The 16053-nt window shown below is 37.3% G+C and overlaps 1 protein-coding gene across 1 annotated transcript in view; it reads right to left on the reverse strand.

The window, feature by feature from the left end:
* Positions 1–9594: 9594 nt before the first annotated feature.
* CDC14B (cell division cycle 14B) overlaps positions 9595–16053 on the reverse strand; it is a gene marked incomplete at its 5' end in the record, with an annotated part of 37533 nt that continues 31074 nt past the window's right edge. Inside the window, one exon of the mRNA XM_009583750.1 lies at positions 9595–10043. Coding sequence (XP_009582045.1) covers positions 10004–10043 — 40 coding nt within the window. The remainder of the gene's footprint in view (positions 10044–16053) is intronic.

The raw sequence follows: 16053 nt of genomic DNA on the forward strand, positions 1-16053 counted from the left end.
TACCAGTGGACTGGGATCCTGTCATGGGTTCCAGTATCTGCCCCCATTTGTGAAAACTGTGTGAAGGCTTACAGTACTTCACTACAAGGCTTCAAATGAAGTTCAAGAGTACAGTGTTTAAAAATGTGTATATAGAGATTATATCAAGTTCTCCATGACATCATGGTGAAATGTAAACTGTACAACATGGTCTGCAATTGGAACTCTATTTCACTGTACATTTGAAAGCTGCTTTCCCTGTTTCTTTGAACGAAGTGTGTATTTCACACAGTCATAAGTTGCAGTTCTTCTGAGTTTGGCAAATAAAGGAAAGTGCTCATTGGTTTGGGTTTGAGGTATTATTTTCACAAGTCAGAGTAGCAGATTGAAGCTTTTGCTATTTGGATGTAGTCTGGAAAAAAAAAAAAAACCCACAACCAAAAAAAACCCCAAACCTAAACAGCAGACCTTACTCACCCAAAACAGCGAACATCTCTGTAAACAGAAGTGATCTTTAAAATTAAGGCAGCACAGATGCTTTTCATTGATAGCTAATCATAAGTCTTGCTTCAGTAACAAGATATAATCTGCAACTACTTTGAAGATGTTGAAGGTGAAGTAAGAATTTTGAGCTAAACACAGAACTAAACTGTTAAGGAAGCTTTTAATTGTAGCAGGAGTGACTACAAACGAAAATGTTTCATGCCTTACCAAGAAGTTTGTGTGACATTGGGGTTGAGGTGGGATGTTCTTTCCCTGCAGCTTTAACATACTTCCTCACTTGAGCCAGATACCCTAACTTGTTCCCTGTCAAAGGGAACGCTCAGAGCAGTTCTCGGGGATCTGGGAGAAACAAGGAAATGGTGCCAGAAGTGATGAGGGAAAGAAATGAGAGAACAACCACACCGGACATTTTGGAAGTAGCTGTCAGCCTCAAAGGAGTCTTCAAACGCCTGCTCAACTTGAACTCATTCTTTCAATTTACTGAGAAAGCAGATGAATATAAACCTTTTCTTTTTTCCTGTTCTCTGCCTCACTTTGTTTTGTATCACTTCTAAGCAGTCTCCTTTGAGAGCAAATAGTGGATGAGACTTGAAGAAAAGCCTGTTTTGCTTTGGAGTAAGCTCTAAGAGTATTCAGAAACTTAAAGTAACTCTTATCTCAGTGGTAAGGCTTTACGCAAGTAGGATATAATCATCCTAGAAAGACTACTGACTCTTTTCTATGTGCTCCAAACAGATGGTCTGCAAAGTAGTGCTGCTCTAAGGACTTTTCTTACATTGTTAAATTACTTACATGACAATTTGCTATAACATGAGATTTTGGATTCCACAAAGAGCTCATTTTAGTAGCATACAGATACTCTGACAATCTGTAGTAGAAAGAATGTGCAAAAGCAAACAAAGTGTTGGTGTTAGAAGAACCCATGCTGCTGCTTTTTGAGTAACTGAACTGGATGAAATAACGTAAATGACTCTTTCACCTTGTAGGAGCAAGCTACTACTTGAAATCACTGCTGCTGCTCTTTTAATAGGTGTTTGGGTGTTTCTGCCAAAAAAGGCAATTTCATGATTGTGGAACAGAAGTGATTTTGTCTATGGTGGTCTTGGAATTTTTGTGCTTGTTCTTCCCTTCCTGTTTGCCTTACCCCATCGGACAGGGAAGGATGTGTCTAAAATTTTATTTATGTTTTTGCTTGGAGGGATGAGTGTATGTGTAGGCTCACCTTTTCAAGGCTCACCTCTATTCTCTGTCATGTTTTGAAGGTGTAACCTCTTCTTTTACTAACACCTCTTTTTGCTAAGGAAAGCAATGAAATACTTAAAAACAACCCTTCGTTTTTCTACTAAAAATTTGAAACCTTGCTATGCTACTGGGCTGAATCTGGTGTAATGCAGTTGGTTCAGTTCTGACTGTTCTCTGGGAAGGGTGAAAGGATTGTTTTATTTTTCAGTTTGGTTCCTGCTGCTGCAAAGTTACTGTTTACTCCTCTAACCGATCTGTTTTTCAAAACAGAATGACAAATAGGTTCTTTGGGGAATGCTTTAAAGGACTTGTCAAAGTGTATCTGTATAATCAATATTTGGTCAGCAGATTTAAAACTCCTGGTTTGAAAAAAAAAAAAAAAAGGTAGGCTGGTTTTAAGACTGTTTAATTAAAAAAAAAAACCAAACCCAAAACAAACAAACAAAAAACCCACAACCCACCCAACCCAGAACTTTGAGAATGAGGTTTAGTGTAGTTGGTTACTGCTCATTACATCAAAAGTGTCTTAGAGTAGCTAGGTGTGACAATTTTCTTTTTCAATCTGTCAGACTTTAATATGGCTTAAGAGTTTCTCTAGTTGATAGTATCTAAGTATAGAGAAAAAATTACTGATTGTAAGTGGTGACAGTGATCTGATTCCTTTGCCTAACTGTGAAAAGAGAACTTAGTAAATCTCAGTCTTCTGTCATATTTAAGGTACCAAAATAGCTGTATCCGTTAAGCACGTCTGCTGCTAACAGCCACTCCTGGTTTAGCTTTACTCCTTCATGTAAAGCAAATGGTAGCAGGTGTAAATATATACACAAACACTAGTAAAACATGGCATGCATCCTCGGAAGAGATTAAATTGTGTTTCAGATCTTAGTCATGTAACTCTCTAATGCACTACTATATCTACTACTCTGCTGTTAGGATTACAGTAGTGAGTAGCCTAGGAAACACTACTGCGTTTCAGCTTTGAGTTTTAGATTAACATAAATTACTGTAAGTTTGCAAAGAAAGGAATTCACCTCTCTCCACAGCTGTCATTTATATATGACGGTGTTGATACTCTGTGGTCTGCTTGAATCGTATGTAGTACCATGGTATAGGATTGGCAAGAGTATATTACTATGAAAGTGCCTTTAAAGGAAAGAGGAGAGGAATGTCTGTGCTTAACATAAGAATACTAAAGAATAACTAAAAAGACTCAGAAGTAAAAATCCCTGAAAGTTGGTAAATAGGAATATTAGGCAATTGAGCCCATGGTTGATGAGCTTTCAGCTCTGGTTACACTCGTTCATGTGAAACCAGGGCTGGGGGTATGCTCAGCCTTTGGGCCCAAAACCAAAATCTGTATCCCTAGTACACCTATGTCATTAAGAGTATTCTTACATAATGTTCAAGCCATTTTTTTTTTTCCCCCTTTAGAGCTGTCACAGGCACATGTGCACATGCACACACATCCACATAAAAATATATATATATACACACACATATATACGCAGTGTTGAAAGTAATGTAACACTGACTCATTGTCACTGGATCAACAGTTGAATGTGAAACATGGTTATCTTTGCAGAAAAAGTACATTTCAGTCACTGAATAACAGGCATGAAATTAGAGCGTTTCTCTTTCAGTAACATATGCAGGGCAAGTACTGAACAGTTTGTGCTTGGAGGGGGAAAACCTTCAGTCTTTAGAAGAAGTAACAACTGTTACACTTCGGCTCTATTACTTAGAATTTAATGTGAAATACATTAAATCTTCAGCTGGGTTTTATTTCTCTGCAAACAAATGCCTTTTTGAAGATGTGATGCAACAAATGTTGCAGGTAGCTGTGTCTTCAAAGCAGCTTTAGATACTGCATCACATTTAATGGCAGTGTTACGTTTGAGACAAACTAGAACTTAACGAATTGAATAAAGTTTTTGCTCTCCCTGTTTGGGTAGCCAATGTGAATATCCATATTCTGTGTTCTGTTGTCTCTACAGTGTTTTACAGCTAGTTAACAGGACTCGGTAAGCTGCTGCCTGCTTTTAGCAATGGTAGTTCCCTTGTCTAGATTTGTATAGTAGTTACTATTTGAATGAAAGATACTGAGTTTTGCATAATGTAATTGAATTAGGATAGCTTTGCCAAAAGGTAAAAATAGCAGCAACAAGGTACAGATTTATTCTCTTCTGGCAAGAGAAAAAATAAGTTGACATATTATAATCCAGGAACTCTGTGTGTGTTAGTTATATTTTATATATAACTAATATAACAGTTATATTTCTGTTACTTACGGATTGAATGCTATTTTCAGGGGTTTTCCTACCTCTAGCAAAGGCTCTGGACCTTGGAAACTATTGTGGGAAACGTAAAACCTAGTAACCTTTTCAATGAAATTTCCACTGAAGTGAAAGACCATAGGCTGGAAAAGGTCTGATCGGTGGGAGGAAGGGAAGGAACCCTTCAAATAAGGGGGAAGAAAACCCAACGAACCAACATTAAATAATAGTTCACTTAAAAATAGAGATGATGTTGGTGTGGAAGAGATGGACAAAAAGGACCTAGAGGCATGACACCAGGACAAATGTCACCTGTTGTGAGTACTGAGTAAAGATTCAGTCCTAGGACATTTTGGGAAGGACAGTGAAAGATGAATCTGGTAGTGGCAGAACTCAAACTTGGGAAGAAATACAAGTGGGTCTACAGAGAAACTGTGTTTGAAGAAGGGGTAATGAGGAGGCTGAGCCCTTCCACCGAGTAGAAAACCGAGGAACTGCCCTGCCATTCTCATGAGAGAATGGCATCAAAGCACTGGTGGAGGTAAAAGCAAGCTCACAATAGTGAGAATTGGTCTGCTTTAGCATTTGCACAGTGTCTATCTTCCTGCTATAGGCAGCAATCACTTTGGATTTTCTTGCATTAGTAATAGCTGCTCCCTGTGTCTAGTCGGGGCACAAGGAGCTTGGGATTTACCGCTTCATCCTGTTTGTGGCCTAACTGGTCTGCAGCAGCTGGCGTAGTTGGAAAAGCTGGGAGTCGGAGGTGGTAGTGCCACAGAAGTGCTTTTCATCTGCTGCCATGCAGCAGGGCCACTGTGTGCCGGGCTGAGGGGTGAGAAATGGCAGCTGCTGCTTGGGCTGTCCGGTTTTGCCACAGATTTTTTAGCAGCCTTGTGGACTGGGACAGAGTTTGATAGGGAGGACACAGACCAGGAGTGGACCTATTTGAAGGACAGACTTTCCAGATCCCCTCCCCAGTCCCCCTTGTCACAGTCCAACACTTGGACCAGGCTCTTGGAGATATCCCATGGATGGAGGGTGTCATGCTTAGTACCAAATTTACTTGAAGATGGTTGATGTCACATGGCGTTTCTGATTTAGAGTGATACAAAGTATACTGAAAACACAACACAAATGCAAGTTACGCTTTGCAAAACAGAGCAATTGCAATACACAGTTCAATCACAATACCAGCGTGACTCCCATTACCAGTCCCTACGGTATCCTTATTGACACCACCAGTGTCCCCAGTCGCCGGGAAGGAATAGGAGGATTGATGCCAGCTCAAGCCCGTTGCTCTCTTCGGAATTCTTCTGGCAGTTGTCTGGGGCTTATACTCCATGTATTTGTGCTCCCTGTGCTGGTCTGGCCAGCTCAGGGATGACATTCACTCTCTCTAAAGAACTGGGGGAGAAGCATTTACACCACCAGTTGATCCACTCAATTGTTGAAAGCCGTTTATCTAAAACAAAGGCTACCCTCGGGTCCCCTTTGTGTTGAGATAAAGTCATCTTCTTTGCAACAGCTGTGGTCCACCACACCCTGCCGCTTCCTGAGGTTCCCTGAGCTTCACAGACACATCACCCTTGCCCATCTCCTCTCAGCCTTACTCCATTTTAGGGGCTTACTGGTCAGTCACACCCATGTGAAACCAACCCCAAAAAAACAAATGCAAGAAAAAGCAAACATCTCTTCCTCAACAAACTCTCAGTGAGTTAGTCTTAAAGCATGCAGTTTCTCTTTAACGCCAGCCTTGAGTATTTCTGAACAGCACATCTGTTTTGCTACAGCATATTTTTACCTACTGCATAGGCTATGTAGAAACTGTAATGCAAAGGAGGCTAAATAGAGCCAAATCGAAGTTACTCAGAAATACTGTAATATTTTTATTCTCGCAGTGCACTAACTTGTCAATGGATTTCACCTGGGCCACTGTTCAGTTCTCTGTAGGATTTTTTAGTCCTCCACCCTCCCCTGCCCAGTGCCAATACTCCTTAAATCACTGATGATATGATAGGGCTTTGTGTTTTCCTCTGGACATCGCATGCATAAATCAGTGTTTTCCCAGGCAAAAGCCATCATTCACTCTTCAGCAGGCAACTAGTTTGTCAGGAAAAAGTGGTTTAAAGAACCACCTTTAAAGATCCTTTCATGTAAGAAAGGATCACCTTACCACAGATGAACATGGATTTTCCAACCATAAAACCGTGTCTTTGGAGCAAGTGAAAGTTTACTTGCTTGTCAAACAGGCTCTGCTTGGGGTGTGAAATTCTGCATTTTCTAATGTAGGTAAGGCAAGGGTGATTAGAAGTATTTGAGTTGGTCAGTATTTTTTGCTGTTGGGTTTTTTTTCAAAGACTAAACAAGACCACCATCAACTCTTACGCAAAAAGAAGTGTTCCTGAAAATTTTGTTTTTATTTTGAGAAACCTTCACTTTCATGGTAAGTATCCAAGTATATAGTATTTAATATGATGCCTGTTTCCAAAAATGAGTACTATATGATCATAGAGGAAGGAAACAAATTAACTAGAACCCAATCCGTGTTTTTTACTGGATAACAGTGTCCCAACAATTAAAATACAATTACTAGTTTTCCAAAGTGAGTCCCCTGAAATGTAGAGCCAGTTCTCTATTTTTGAAATTAGACAATTGTATGTTCTAAGGATTTGTGCTTTAAAGGTTTTCAGGAGCTGAGATTCTTGCATTATTTGTCAGAGCATATATGAATCAGTGTGATACAGATAGGATGGTTTTGTGCTGAATTTTTTTTTGAATGCTGGAAATAAAAGTGAGAAAACAAACTTCTGATTATTAGTTTTAATTTTACACAATTCATGTTTACAATTCTCACTATTCAATATTTTGTATAAAATCAAATACAATGTGCAGTATTTTCAAATGAGACACAAATGCATATTGAACTACTTAATATTACAAGATAATATGAAGCTTTATCTTAAAAATACCTTCAGCAAAATAAACTCCCATTCTGTCAATCCAAGTTAAAAAAATATGATTAGAAATATACAATTTAAAAATAATCAGGATGAACAGTACTGATTAGTCAAGAAATTTTAGATCTTGATAGTCTGTACATGAGTTTATGCAAGACAAACAGTCTGCAAACCATTAATATAAAAACTGCAGTGCAACAAACTGGTGAACATCACATTTTTCTTTTTTTTCCATTTTAATGCATGAGTCTCTACAAATCTTATTTTTTTGTTTTAAATCAGCAGCACTTCCTCTATGTCATACTGGGGCAAAAAGAAAAGGTCTGGGTTAACATCTGAGTTAAGTTATTGATGTTGTCATGGAAGCTAGCAATTTGACCCAAGATATTACAGCTTTTGAGTATGTTGCATACTTTTGAATAAGAGATCAAGGGAGAATCCATCTGTCATGTATTTGAAAGAGGGGAAAGAATTTCTAAGGAAAACCTCCTAATTGATGACAGCAGAAATAACTTCCTTCAGCTGCTGCGTGGTACAATGGTGATGCAGCTGCCGCCACACGTTCCATTTTGGCACATAATACTTCACAATTCAAAAAAGATTTAGAAACCAAGGACTCCCTTCACCCATGCCCACTCTTCACTCTTGTACTTAAGACAGCTTTGGTATGGTATAATAAAAATGCTAGACAAAGTACTAAAAATTCAGAAGAACAAACTAAGCAATACGATTAGATGGGACACAATGAGGTAATGAGTTAATTTTCCATATAAGGCTGTTTGGAGAGTTCAAATGTAAAACCCCTTTGACATTTATGTGTTTCTCACTAAGATACTGGGTGGTGGAAGGGATATCCTGAAACACATTCATGCCAAACATGCAGTTTTGGTTTAGCTAGAGTTGCTATTGTGTGTGTTTGTGCACTTGTTTTATGCAAATTTACTTCTGATGAACCTGAAAGTGCTAATGGCTCTGCTGCTTACTTTAAAAAAGGCAAATTCCAATTTGGAAGGGGTGTGAAATAGAGTATTTTTAGGTTAAAACCAAAGATGCTAAAAGAGGAAGCCAAACACAATAAATATTACTAAACCTTTCTTGTTTTGACTCTCACCCTCTCACCTCACTAGTTTCACTCCTTCCACCTTCCAAGATAAGAATTTTTTTAAAAAATAAACAGATTCGTATTTGCACAATATATCTACTATTGTGGTTACCTGTACGTCAGCTTTTGGGCAAGTGGCTTACTTAACAAAAAAGACAAGAAATTTTAATCACTTTATCAGGGTGAATTCTGTCCCTCCCCTTTTAGGTGCTTTTCACCTAGAAGAAAATGATGGTGAGGGTGAAGATTAAGAGGAAAACAAAAAATATTTGGGGTCTGAGCCTCAATAGTCCTTTATTTGGCACCACACAAGCCTCTTCTATTTTCTTTGTATTCATATTTGCAAATTTTGACTATCCAAACCCACAGATGCCACCTGTAAGCTTACTTAACACTTCACATCCTGCTTCCCCTCCAATTCCTGATGCTCTTGCCACAAAATGTTTTCAAGCCAATGTGTGGTTATTCATATTGGCATTCAAAAATCCCCAGCCTAACAGAAAGCTTAATTTTAATTTAAAAGGATGTAGATTGAAACCAGTCACTGAACCTGCCCATTTACATTCATAAAAAGAAAATTCTCCCCCTTGCAGAGGTAATCTGTATCTTTAAAAACTTCAGTTACTCCATTGATTTCAGATCCCTCCATTTCTTCTGCTTTCTACTGTAAGAGTCACTACATCAACAGATAACTGTATCATATTTAAGGCTATGTGGTAACAGTCCTCATCTGAGGGATATGCAGCTATAAGCTTCAGTTGGCAGACAAGGGTACATCACTGCAAAACCAGCTTTAAGATTTCATAACGTGAGAAGTGGCAGGGAAAAAACACTGCCAGTGTTTGAAGACAGGCTTGTAGCAGATGAAAATTTCAGTCTGGGACAGATTCCTCTAAAAATTACACTGCTTTTTAACAGAGGTAAGCTGTAGTTTTTAAAGTGTTAACTAGATGTTAAAAACTATACCTGCCCCTGAGTTCCACTACCAATCTCAGTTGTACAGCAAGCTTATTTTCCCTTTTTTGTGTGCTGCACTCATTAAGTGTCTCAAAGCTAAAAACCAGCGACATCCACATGTTATCAACTGTACCAATAAAACCCGGGAAAAATTCTTACCTTTTAGATATGGTAGTCTAAAGTTTCACCTAAAAGACTTGAAGATAGAAAAAGAAACTGTAATGACATTTCAATAAGACAGCACTGCTTTAAATGGTAAGCTGTTTTTCCTCCCCCTTAAAATGATACCAGATTTAAAGCAATTACAACTAGTTAAAAGAGCCATTGGTTGTGAACAACTAAAAATCTATTACTATTAAAAAAAAGTCAATTGCTTATAGTTAGTTTTTTCAAAATAAACAAACCACACAACCTTTGAAAATAAAGCACTCTTTGGTGGACAATAGTTACTTTGTGTACTCAATACTGTGGCTTCATAAAAAACTTCATACAAAATAAGAAAGAATAGCCAATTAACACAGGAGTGTACCAATACTATAAGAAAAAAAGCTTTTGTGGTTGATTTTCAGTCTCAAGTGGAGACTTGAGCCCAGTCTGAATGGACAACACAGATTTATATATTTAAAAGCTCCCACCATCTTTTCATTTCTGGTGGTCAGCAGCTAAGTGATTGCCATCACAATTTATACACATGCATCATACATACTAGCAAGCCCTCTTTATAATAGAGAGCTTAAGTATTTACACCTGAGTCTCAAGGTACACAGATTTTATTGGTTTTGTTTGAGGAAGTGTTAGCACATTAGGAAAGTCTCTACCAAGCATGTTGACGGTTCATTTTATTCTAGAAGTACGGAAGAGATTCTTCTGTTTCACTTTTGATGAAAAATGGAGCCAAAGTAATCTTCCTTGAATTGCATCAAGTCCCCTCTAGTCACATCCCCTTTACTCCTGAATATGCTCTTCAACACTGGTTGCTTCTTTGAAATTTAACGCAATACTGTTCTAGTCCTTGGGACGGATTGGCTGCTGAAATAAAACATATTTGAGGAAAAAAGTTAAATATATACTCAGTATGTATTTCAAGCAAACATTTCTGGCAAGGTAAAATGAGCAAACGATACTTCAAAGAAAGAAACAGAAGAAAAAAGTCAGTGCGTTTAAGAACACAGCAATATTGGTTGTAAAGAAAGCACGGACTGGTCTGATCACAGACAATATGAAGAAAGATTCCGTTCCGTACAGAAAAGCAACAGAGGATTCAAAGTACCATAATTTCATTAAGCGCATTTGCTGTAAAGCATTCCTTTTCTTTCTCTCCCTCTGAGGTATCAGACTGTAGGAAAAGTAGAAAGAACAGTAAAGAAACATTAATTTTTTTAAAGCTAGATTTAGATTATATACAGACAAGCTCTGAAATGCTGCAGGTAGTTTTCAGTGTTTGAACAAGGGTGCAGAAGGCTTCTTTACAATTTCCAGCAAAGCAAAAGCATATGAGATTTTTAAAGTGTGTTCCTCTTTGTTAGTTTTTGTGATATACCTCTCTAGTTAAAAGAAGCAAAGGAATCTATACCATAGAGTTTTTGTACATTTTCACCCCTACTCACAATTATTTTTTTGTAATAACTTGACCTGCATTCCCTTAAGCACTTCTACCTACCAAAATTCCTTCACCGCTCAAGATTTCATTTCTAATCAACTACTTACTATATACATAATCCTAATTCTGTCATGTGTGGTAACACGGAAAAGACTGTTTCACTGTGTCTTACTATGATTCAGTTGGTTTGGGTCTGATGTATGCACCTTGTTAAAATACAAACACGAACTTCTCAGTAACTGGCAAATTTACAAGGAAGATGTCATAACTGGAGAAACAAAGGCATCTGCAGAAGACAACTGGATAACGCTCCAGTCGTGTGATTTCTTGCAGTTCAACAACAGTGTTATTTCAATCACAAGATATAATGTGTTACGTCCACCAGTACTGGTCCTTCATAGATGGCAGCTCACAGCTAGAGATGTTCCACGAAGGAAATGCAGTGAACGTTACGAATAGGACTGAAATTCCCTAAATTCCCTTTGCAAAGCCAGAGTAGAGTGTTTTAGCTATAAATGGCTGTTTTGGCTGAAAATTCATTCTGGAGACATTCTATGCTAGTGTCTCCAACAGTCCGAAGGATGAAATGGCAAATGAATTACCCAGCTCTGCGGATTATACTGTGTTAGGATTCATCTACAGTAAGAATTGACCAAAATGACAAATCTCAACAACGAGATTAATGTAAAAATACTGCAAGATGTTTCCACTGGAACATATCAGACAAGAAAATGAAAGAATAAGGGTACATAATAATGTCGGAAGTTCAGAGAAGGCAACAAGGTCTCGACAAAGACAGATGTTGGTTAGGGGATGATTGCAATTTTTTAATAATAATTATTGTCCTCTACCCTGCAATCCACTTGATCTGGAATAGGTCAATCAATTTGAGCACTATGAGCTAATGCTAACTGCACAGACTTCAAGAAATTAAAATAAAAATAAAAGAGATGAAAAAACAAAGGGATGCTTAAAAAAAAAAAGAGTGAGGTTTTTCCAAATGCTACAGGAAAAATAAAAGGACACCTCCAAGATTAACAACAAGGTACTGCATTCTAAGTCCATGAAATTGTACAGTCATACTAAAATACCCTTTAGAGGGAGCAGCACCCAATTAGCCCTCCCAGATGACAAGATAATTAAGAACTCCAGGACTGTGGTATAACTATTCAGGACGAATTTGATTATTGGATCCAAGCATAAAGTGACTGAAATTCTTTGACCTCAAAAGTGAGAAGAAAAGAAACAGTATATGGAATGAAATATTTGGGGTAGAAGTTTTAGAAAATCCATTAAAATATGAAGTAGTTTATAAAGTTTGAGATCAGCCTGGTCTTTGGTCCTCAGAGTCATAAATCTGGCAATACACCTAAAGGATTTCTTTCAAAATAACTGAAATCTTCTATGAACTCTATTTTAGGAATGTTGTTTCCTCCTAAGGATAGGTATTCTCATCTCACACAACACAAAGGTCAACTTGGAGGTGTGTTTTCCAGGAATTGAAAATCTCTGTTCAGTTACACATGTGCATGAATACACGCTACGAAGAGTTGCAAAGAGCTTGAAACTGGGAGAGGCATGAAGAATAAAAACAGCAGGCAGAATCCCATCAATCTGTTTGGACCAAAACTGACATGGGGAAAACGATGCAAGATGGAAGAAAAAAACAACCAACCAAACAGGAAAACCCTGATAAATACTTCAGATTTTTAGTAAAACATGCATTTAAGGAAAAAGAGATTATTTTTTAACATATTGTTATATGAATCAAAACGTAATTCATATAGCCACTGATAAAAATTCTTTGACTAGAATTTACTGCAATCTACTATAATGACTACTTCCATTGCCTGATAGAGTGCATTTTTCATAACTTCTGTTACCTTCAAGGTAACAGGATGAGGAAGGGGAAAGAAAAGCTCTGTGGGGAAAAAGCTGCACAAGAACTTGGAATTTTCAGCAATATTTATGGATCAAACTACATAACTACTTTTTATGTTACTTGACACCTCTGACTCTTCCCAACAAAAGTAAGTCTCTTCAGCACCTGAGAGACCCATTCAAAAGTTTTTCACTGTAAGCACAAGACAAATTCTGGTCAATTGTAACCACTGGAAATTGCTTGGAAATTGTTTTAAGCTACACTCCCAGGCTCATCTTTGATAATGACCTGGAGAGCTGCCTTAGAGGGGCACGGACACAGGCACACACGAAGAAACATAGTAGTAGTATGGCCGTATGCTTCTGGGCCAAAAGGCACTTTCAGTCTTGCACAAATCCATCCGAATTTAAAACTTCATTAAGCTTTACCGAACAGGTTCAGTTCAGATTATCAGTCATACTCTCCGTACAATATCTCATACCAGCATACACATGCATTTTACACACTTCGCCTCTCCGCTACTACTGCATTCCAGTTGTCCACCAAATTCCTCTTAGTTTTGACTTCATGTACTGACTAATAATTGACTTAATGCTGTGAACAACTTTTCCACCTTCTTACTCCAGGCGGAGATTTCGTAAAGAAAAGCTTTTTTTTGTTACCAAAATCTCTCACCGTCAGTAATTCTGACTCACATTAGGAATTACAATACAAAATTCTCGAAGTTGAAAGACTGAGCAACATAAACAAATGACATAAGATATAAGGTTCCAGATATTCTCAGTCAGTACATGACATAAACCATAAAATTGTTTCTCATTTCCCATTGCTAGGAGGACGAGTTGAACTGCGGCAAAAGCTCCTGTCAGCAATGGATGTGCCAGCTCAAAGTATTTGCCTACAGAACAGTTACTGGATCTGTAAAGAGGGTAACTCTCACCTTTTAAAATTGTTTTTTCTTGCAGCAGACCTGGTAGTTCTTTTAGTAATGTCTGTACTGTCAGAAATGCTAGGTTCAGAGGTTTTATTTTTCTGAACACTGGACTGCAGAATTACTCTGAAAAGAGTAGGAAAAAAGAAAGATTATATAACCTGAAAGTTTCTAGGAAAACACTGAAAAGAGGATATTACAGTTGCAGCAGAGCTAACAAGTATCAGCTGGCTTTTCACAAATCATTCTGAAAAGCAAATTGTTCTGCCGGAAACACATCCTTCTCTTCATAACATCCTTGTTGTAACTATGGTAATGCAAGTTGTTTTATTAGGAGCATAGCAGTTTGTTTTGTTGGTTTGGTTTGGTTTTTTTTTTGCTTTCAAAGAATGGATTAAATTAATGGTTTTGAATTTCCTGTTAGGTTTTTGGAAGACAAAAAGCTAAGAAATTGTACTTTGAATTACTGCAACAAGACAAAAAAAAAGAGGAAATCTGAAGTATGCAACAAAAACATACATTATTTTCCAGACTGACACAGAAGAGACTTCAGAAAAAACCCCAAGTAATTCAATTTGTGAAGATCAAGGTCTAAATCTCCTGCAATTAAGCATGAGATATTACCTTCAAATACAGTAGGCTAGGAAAATCATTGCATATGCTAGCATTTTGTGCTTACTATTTCCTAAACAGGCAGATAAATCCTAGTGTTGCTTACATCAATAACAAAAGAACTCCAGATTGTGAAATGCAAACAACTATTTTTAGCCACCAGCCAACTGGTTCGTAGGGAGACCCCATCTTCTATATTCCTAAATACTTGTACTGAAATTATGATACTATGGAGACAAAAAGCGACAACTGGTCAATGGAGTCCACAGATATCTATTTAGTGCATCATTTTATACGTCTATTCCCTAGTTATTCCAACTGTGCACGTTTCCACCTATAAAACTATGCATCATTTTAGAGATTCAGAGCCAAAAATAACTTAGCTATTACTGGTTTTTTCCCCTGCTGTTATTAGACTAATTTTCAGTGGCTTCATTGAGTCCATCTGTGTCAGCAGATTATATTAGATTGGAAATCAAAACCTTCATTAAGTTGTATAAACTGCAGTCTGGTTCATTAATACTGTGAAGAAACTGCTTTCAAGGAATCCTAGATATGAACATAAAACGTAACTTTTGGAGCACAAGTAGACAGACATAAATGGGAGAAAATATGAGTATTTTCATACTCATGTAACATATTCACCAAAAACAGAAATGGAAAAAAACCCCTATGCTTTCACTGTTTTATATGGGTTTGATATCAGAATTAGAATATGCATCAGAGATAACAAAATTTCATCCAGAATAAATTCTTTACCGCAGTAAAACTGATCAGCAACCTTATTTACCACATACTTTTAGACTGTTTAGCAAAGATGACTACAGAACCACAAAGTTCAAGTATTTTAAGTTTCTACTTGAACAAATCTCTTAATATTTCAGACTTGCAAAATCTTGTCACTTGATTTGCCAAAGTCCAAACCAAACAGTCTTCTCTTCCTCTGAGATAAGGTACAAGATTGTAATGGCAAGTACTATCAAAATGCAAAGCAAATTCTACTGTAAACACAACACATTCAAAGTCAGAGGAATCAGTTGTTTGAGAGGCTGAAAATAAAAACCAGATACCTTCAACATCCTATCATGCTTCTGTAGGCAACACAAAATTCTTCTAACAAAAATCTGTTTTCCTTGCATGCCTAAGGTGAAACTGTTCAAAACCTGGAAGTTCACTTTATAATTTCTATTGTGCTTGTAAACCAGTTCTAACAAGTTCTAATATTAAATTCGCTTTTCAGTGCCACAGTTGTCATACAACGTGAACAGATTTGGGCTACTGCACTTTCAACTAAGCTTTAAAAATGACACCAGTGGTGAAAAAAGACTGGCATTGTACCTTTTATCTGTGCCACTAGCAACTTCCAGATCTGAATGGAAAGGTACAAAGCTTGCTTAACCCCATAACATTTAGTCACTGAAATATAAGCATGACCAAATCATGGCACATGATGGTTTATTAGTGCTCATGCAGACAGAAATATGGAAAAATCATGTTTTCTCCTTAAATATGTACATACAGTGTCTCTCTGTATAAAATGCATGCAATGTACATATAAAAGAAAGCAAAAGTTATTGGAGTGTGATCTAATGGTTATAATCTTTCTCTTATAGGTGTCCATTCTTTCCAGACACCAGAAGTTCAGAAAACACGTCAGTATACATGGCTTAAACCCATATACTTATCTAATATGAACTGAAACACTATGAAGTGTTAAAATATCTTGCACAAACACTTAAATATCCATCTTTTCAACATATCATATGTTAATCCTTATTTCCCACAGAATTTCATTTTATCTGTTCAAAACAAAGAAAGAAAAGAAAAGAGGTTCTAAATGGGAACATGACTCATAAAAATGGTCACCATATATAACTGCACCTTAAAACCAACCAACCACATCATCCTCTTAAGATTGCTGTAAGGGTAAGGAGAGAAGGAGCTGGCTTACGGGATCAGCTCATAGCCAGATTGAGCATGGTAGAACCTTTAACATCATCTGCTCTTCAGTAGA

Source organism: Fulmarus glacialis, unplaced genomic scaffold, assembly GCF_000690835.1.
Source record: "Fulmarus glacialis isolate BGI_N327 unplaced genomic scaffold, ASM69083v1 scaffold16988, whole genome shotgun sequence".
Taxonomy (NCBI): domain Eukaryota; kingdom Metazoa; phylum Chordata; class Aves; order Procellariiformes; family Procellariidae; genus Fulmarus; species Fulmarus glacialis.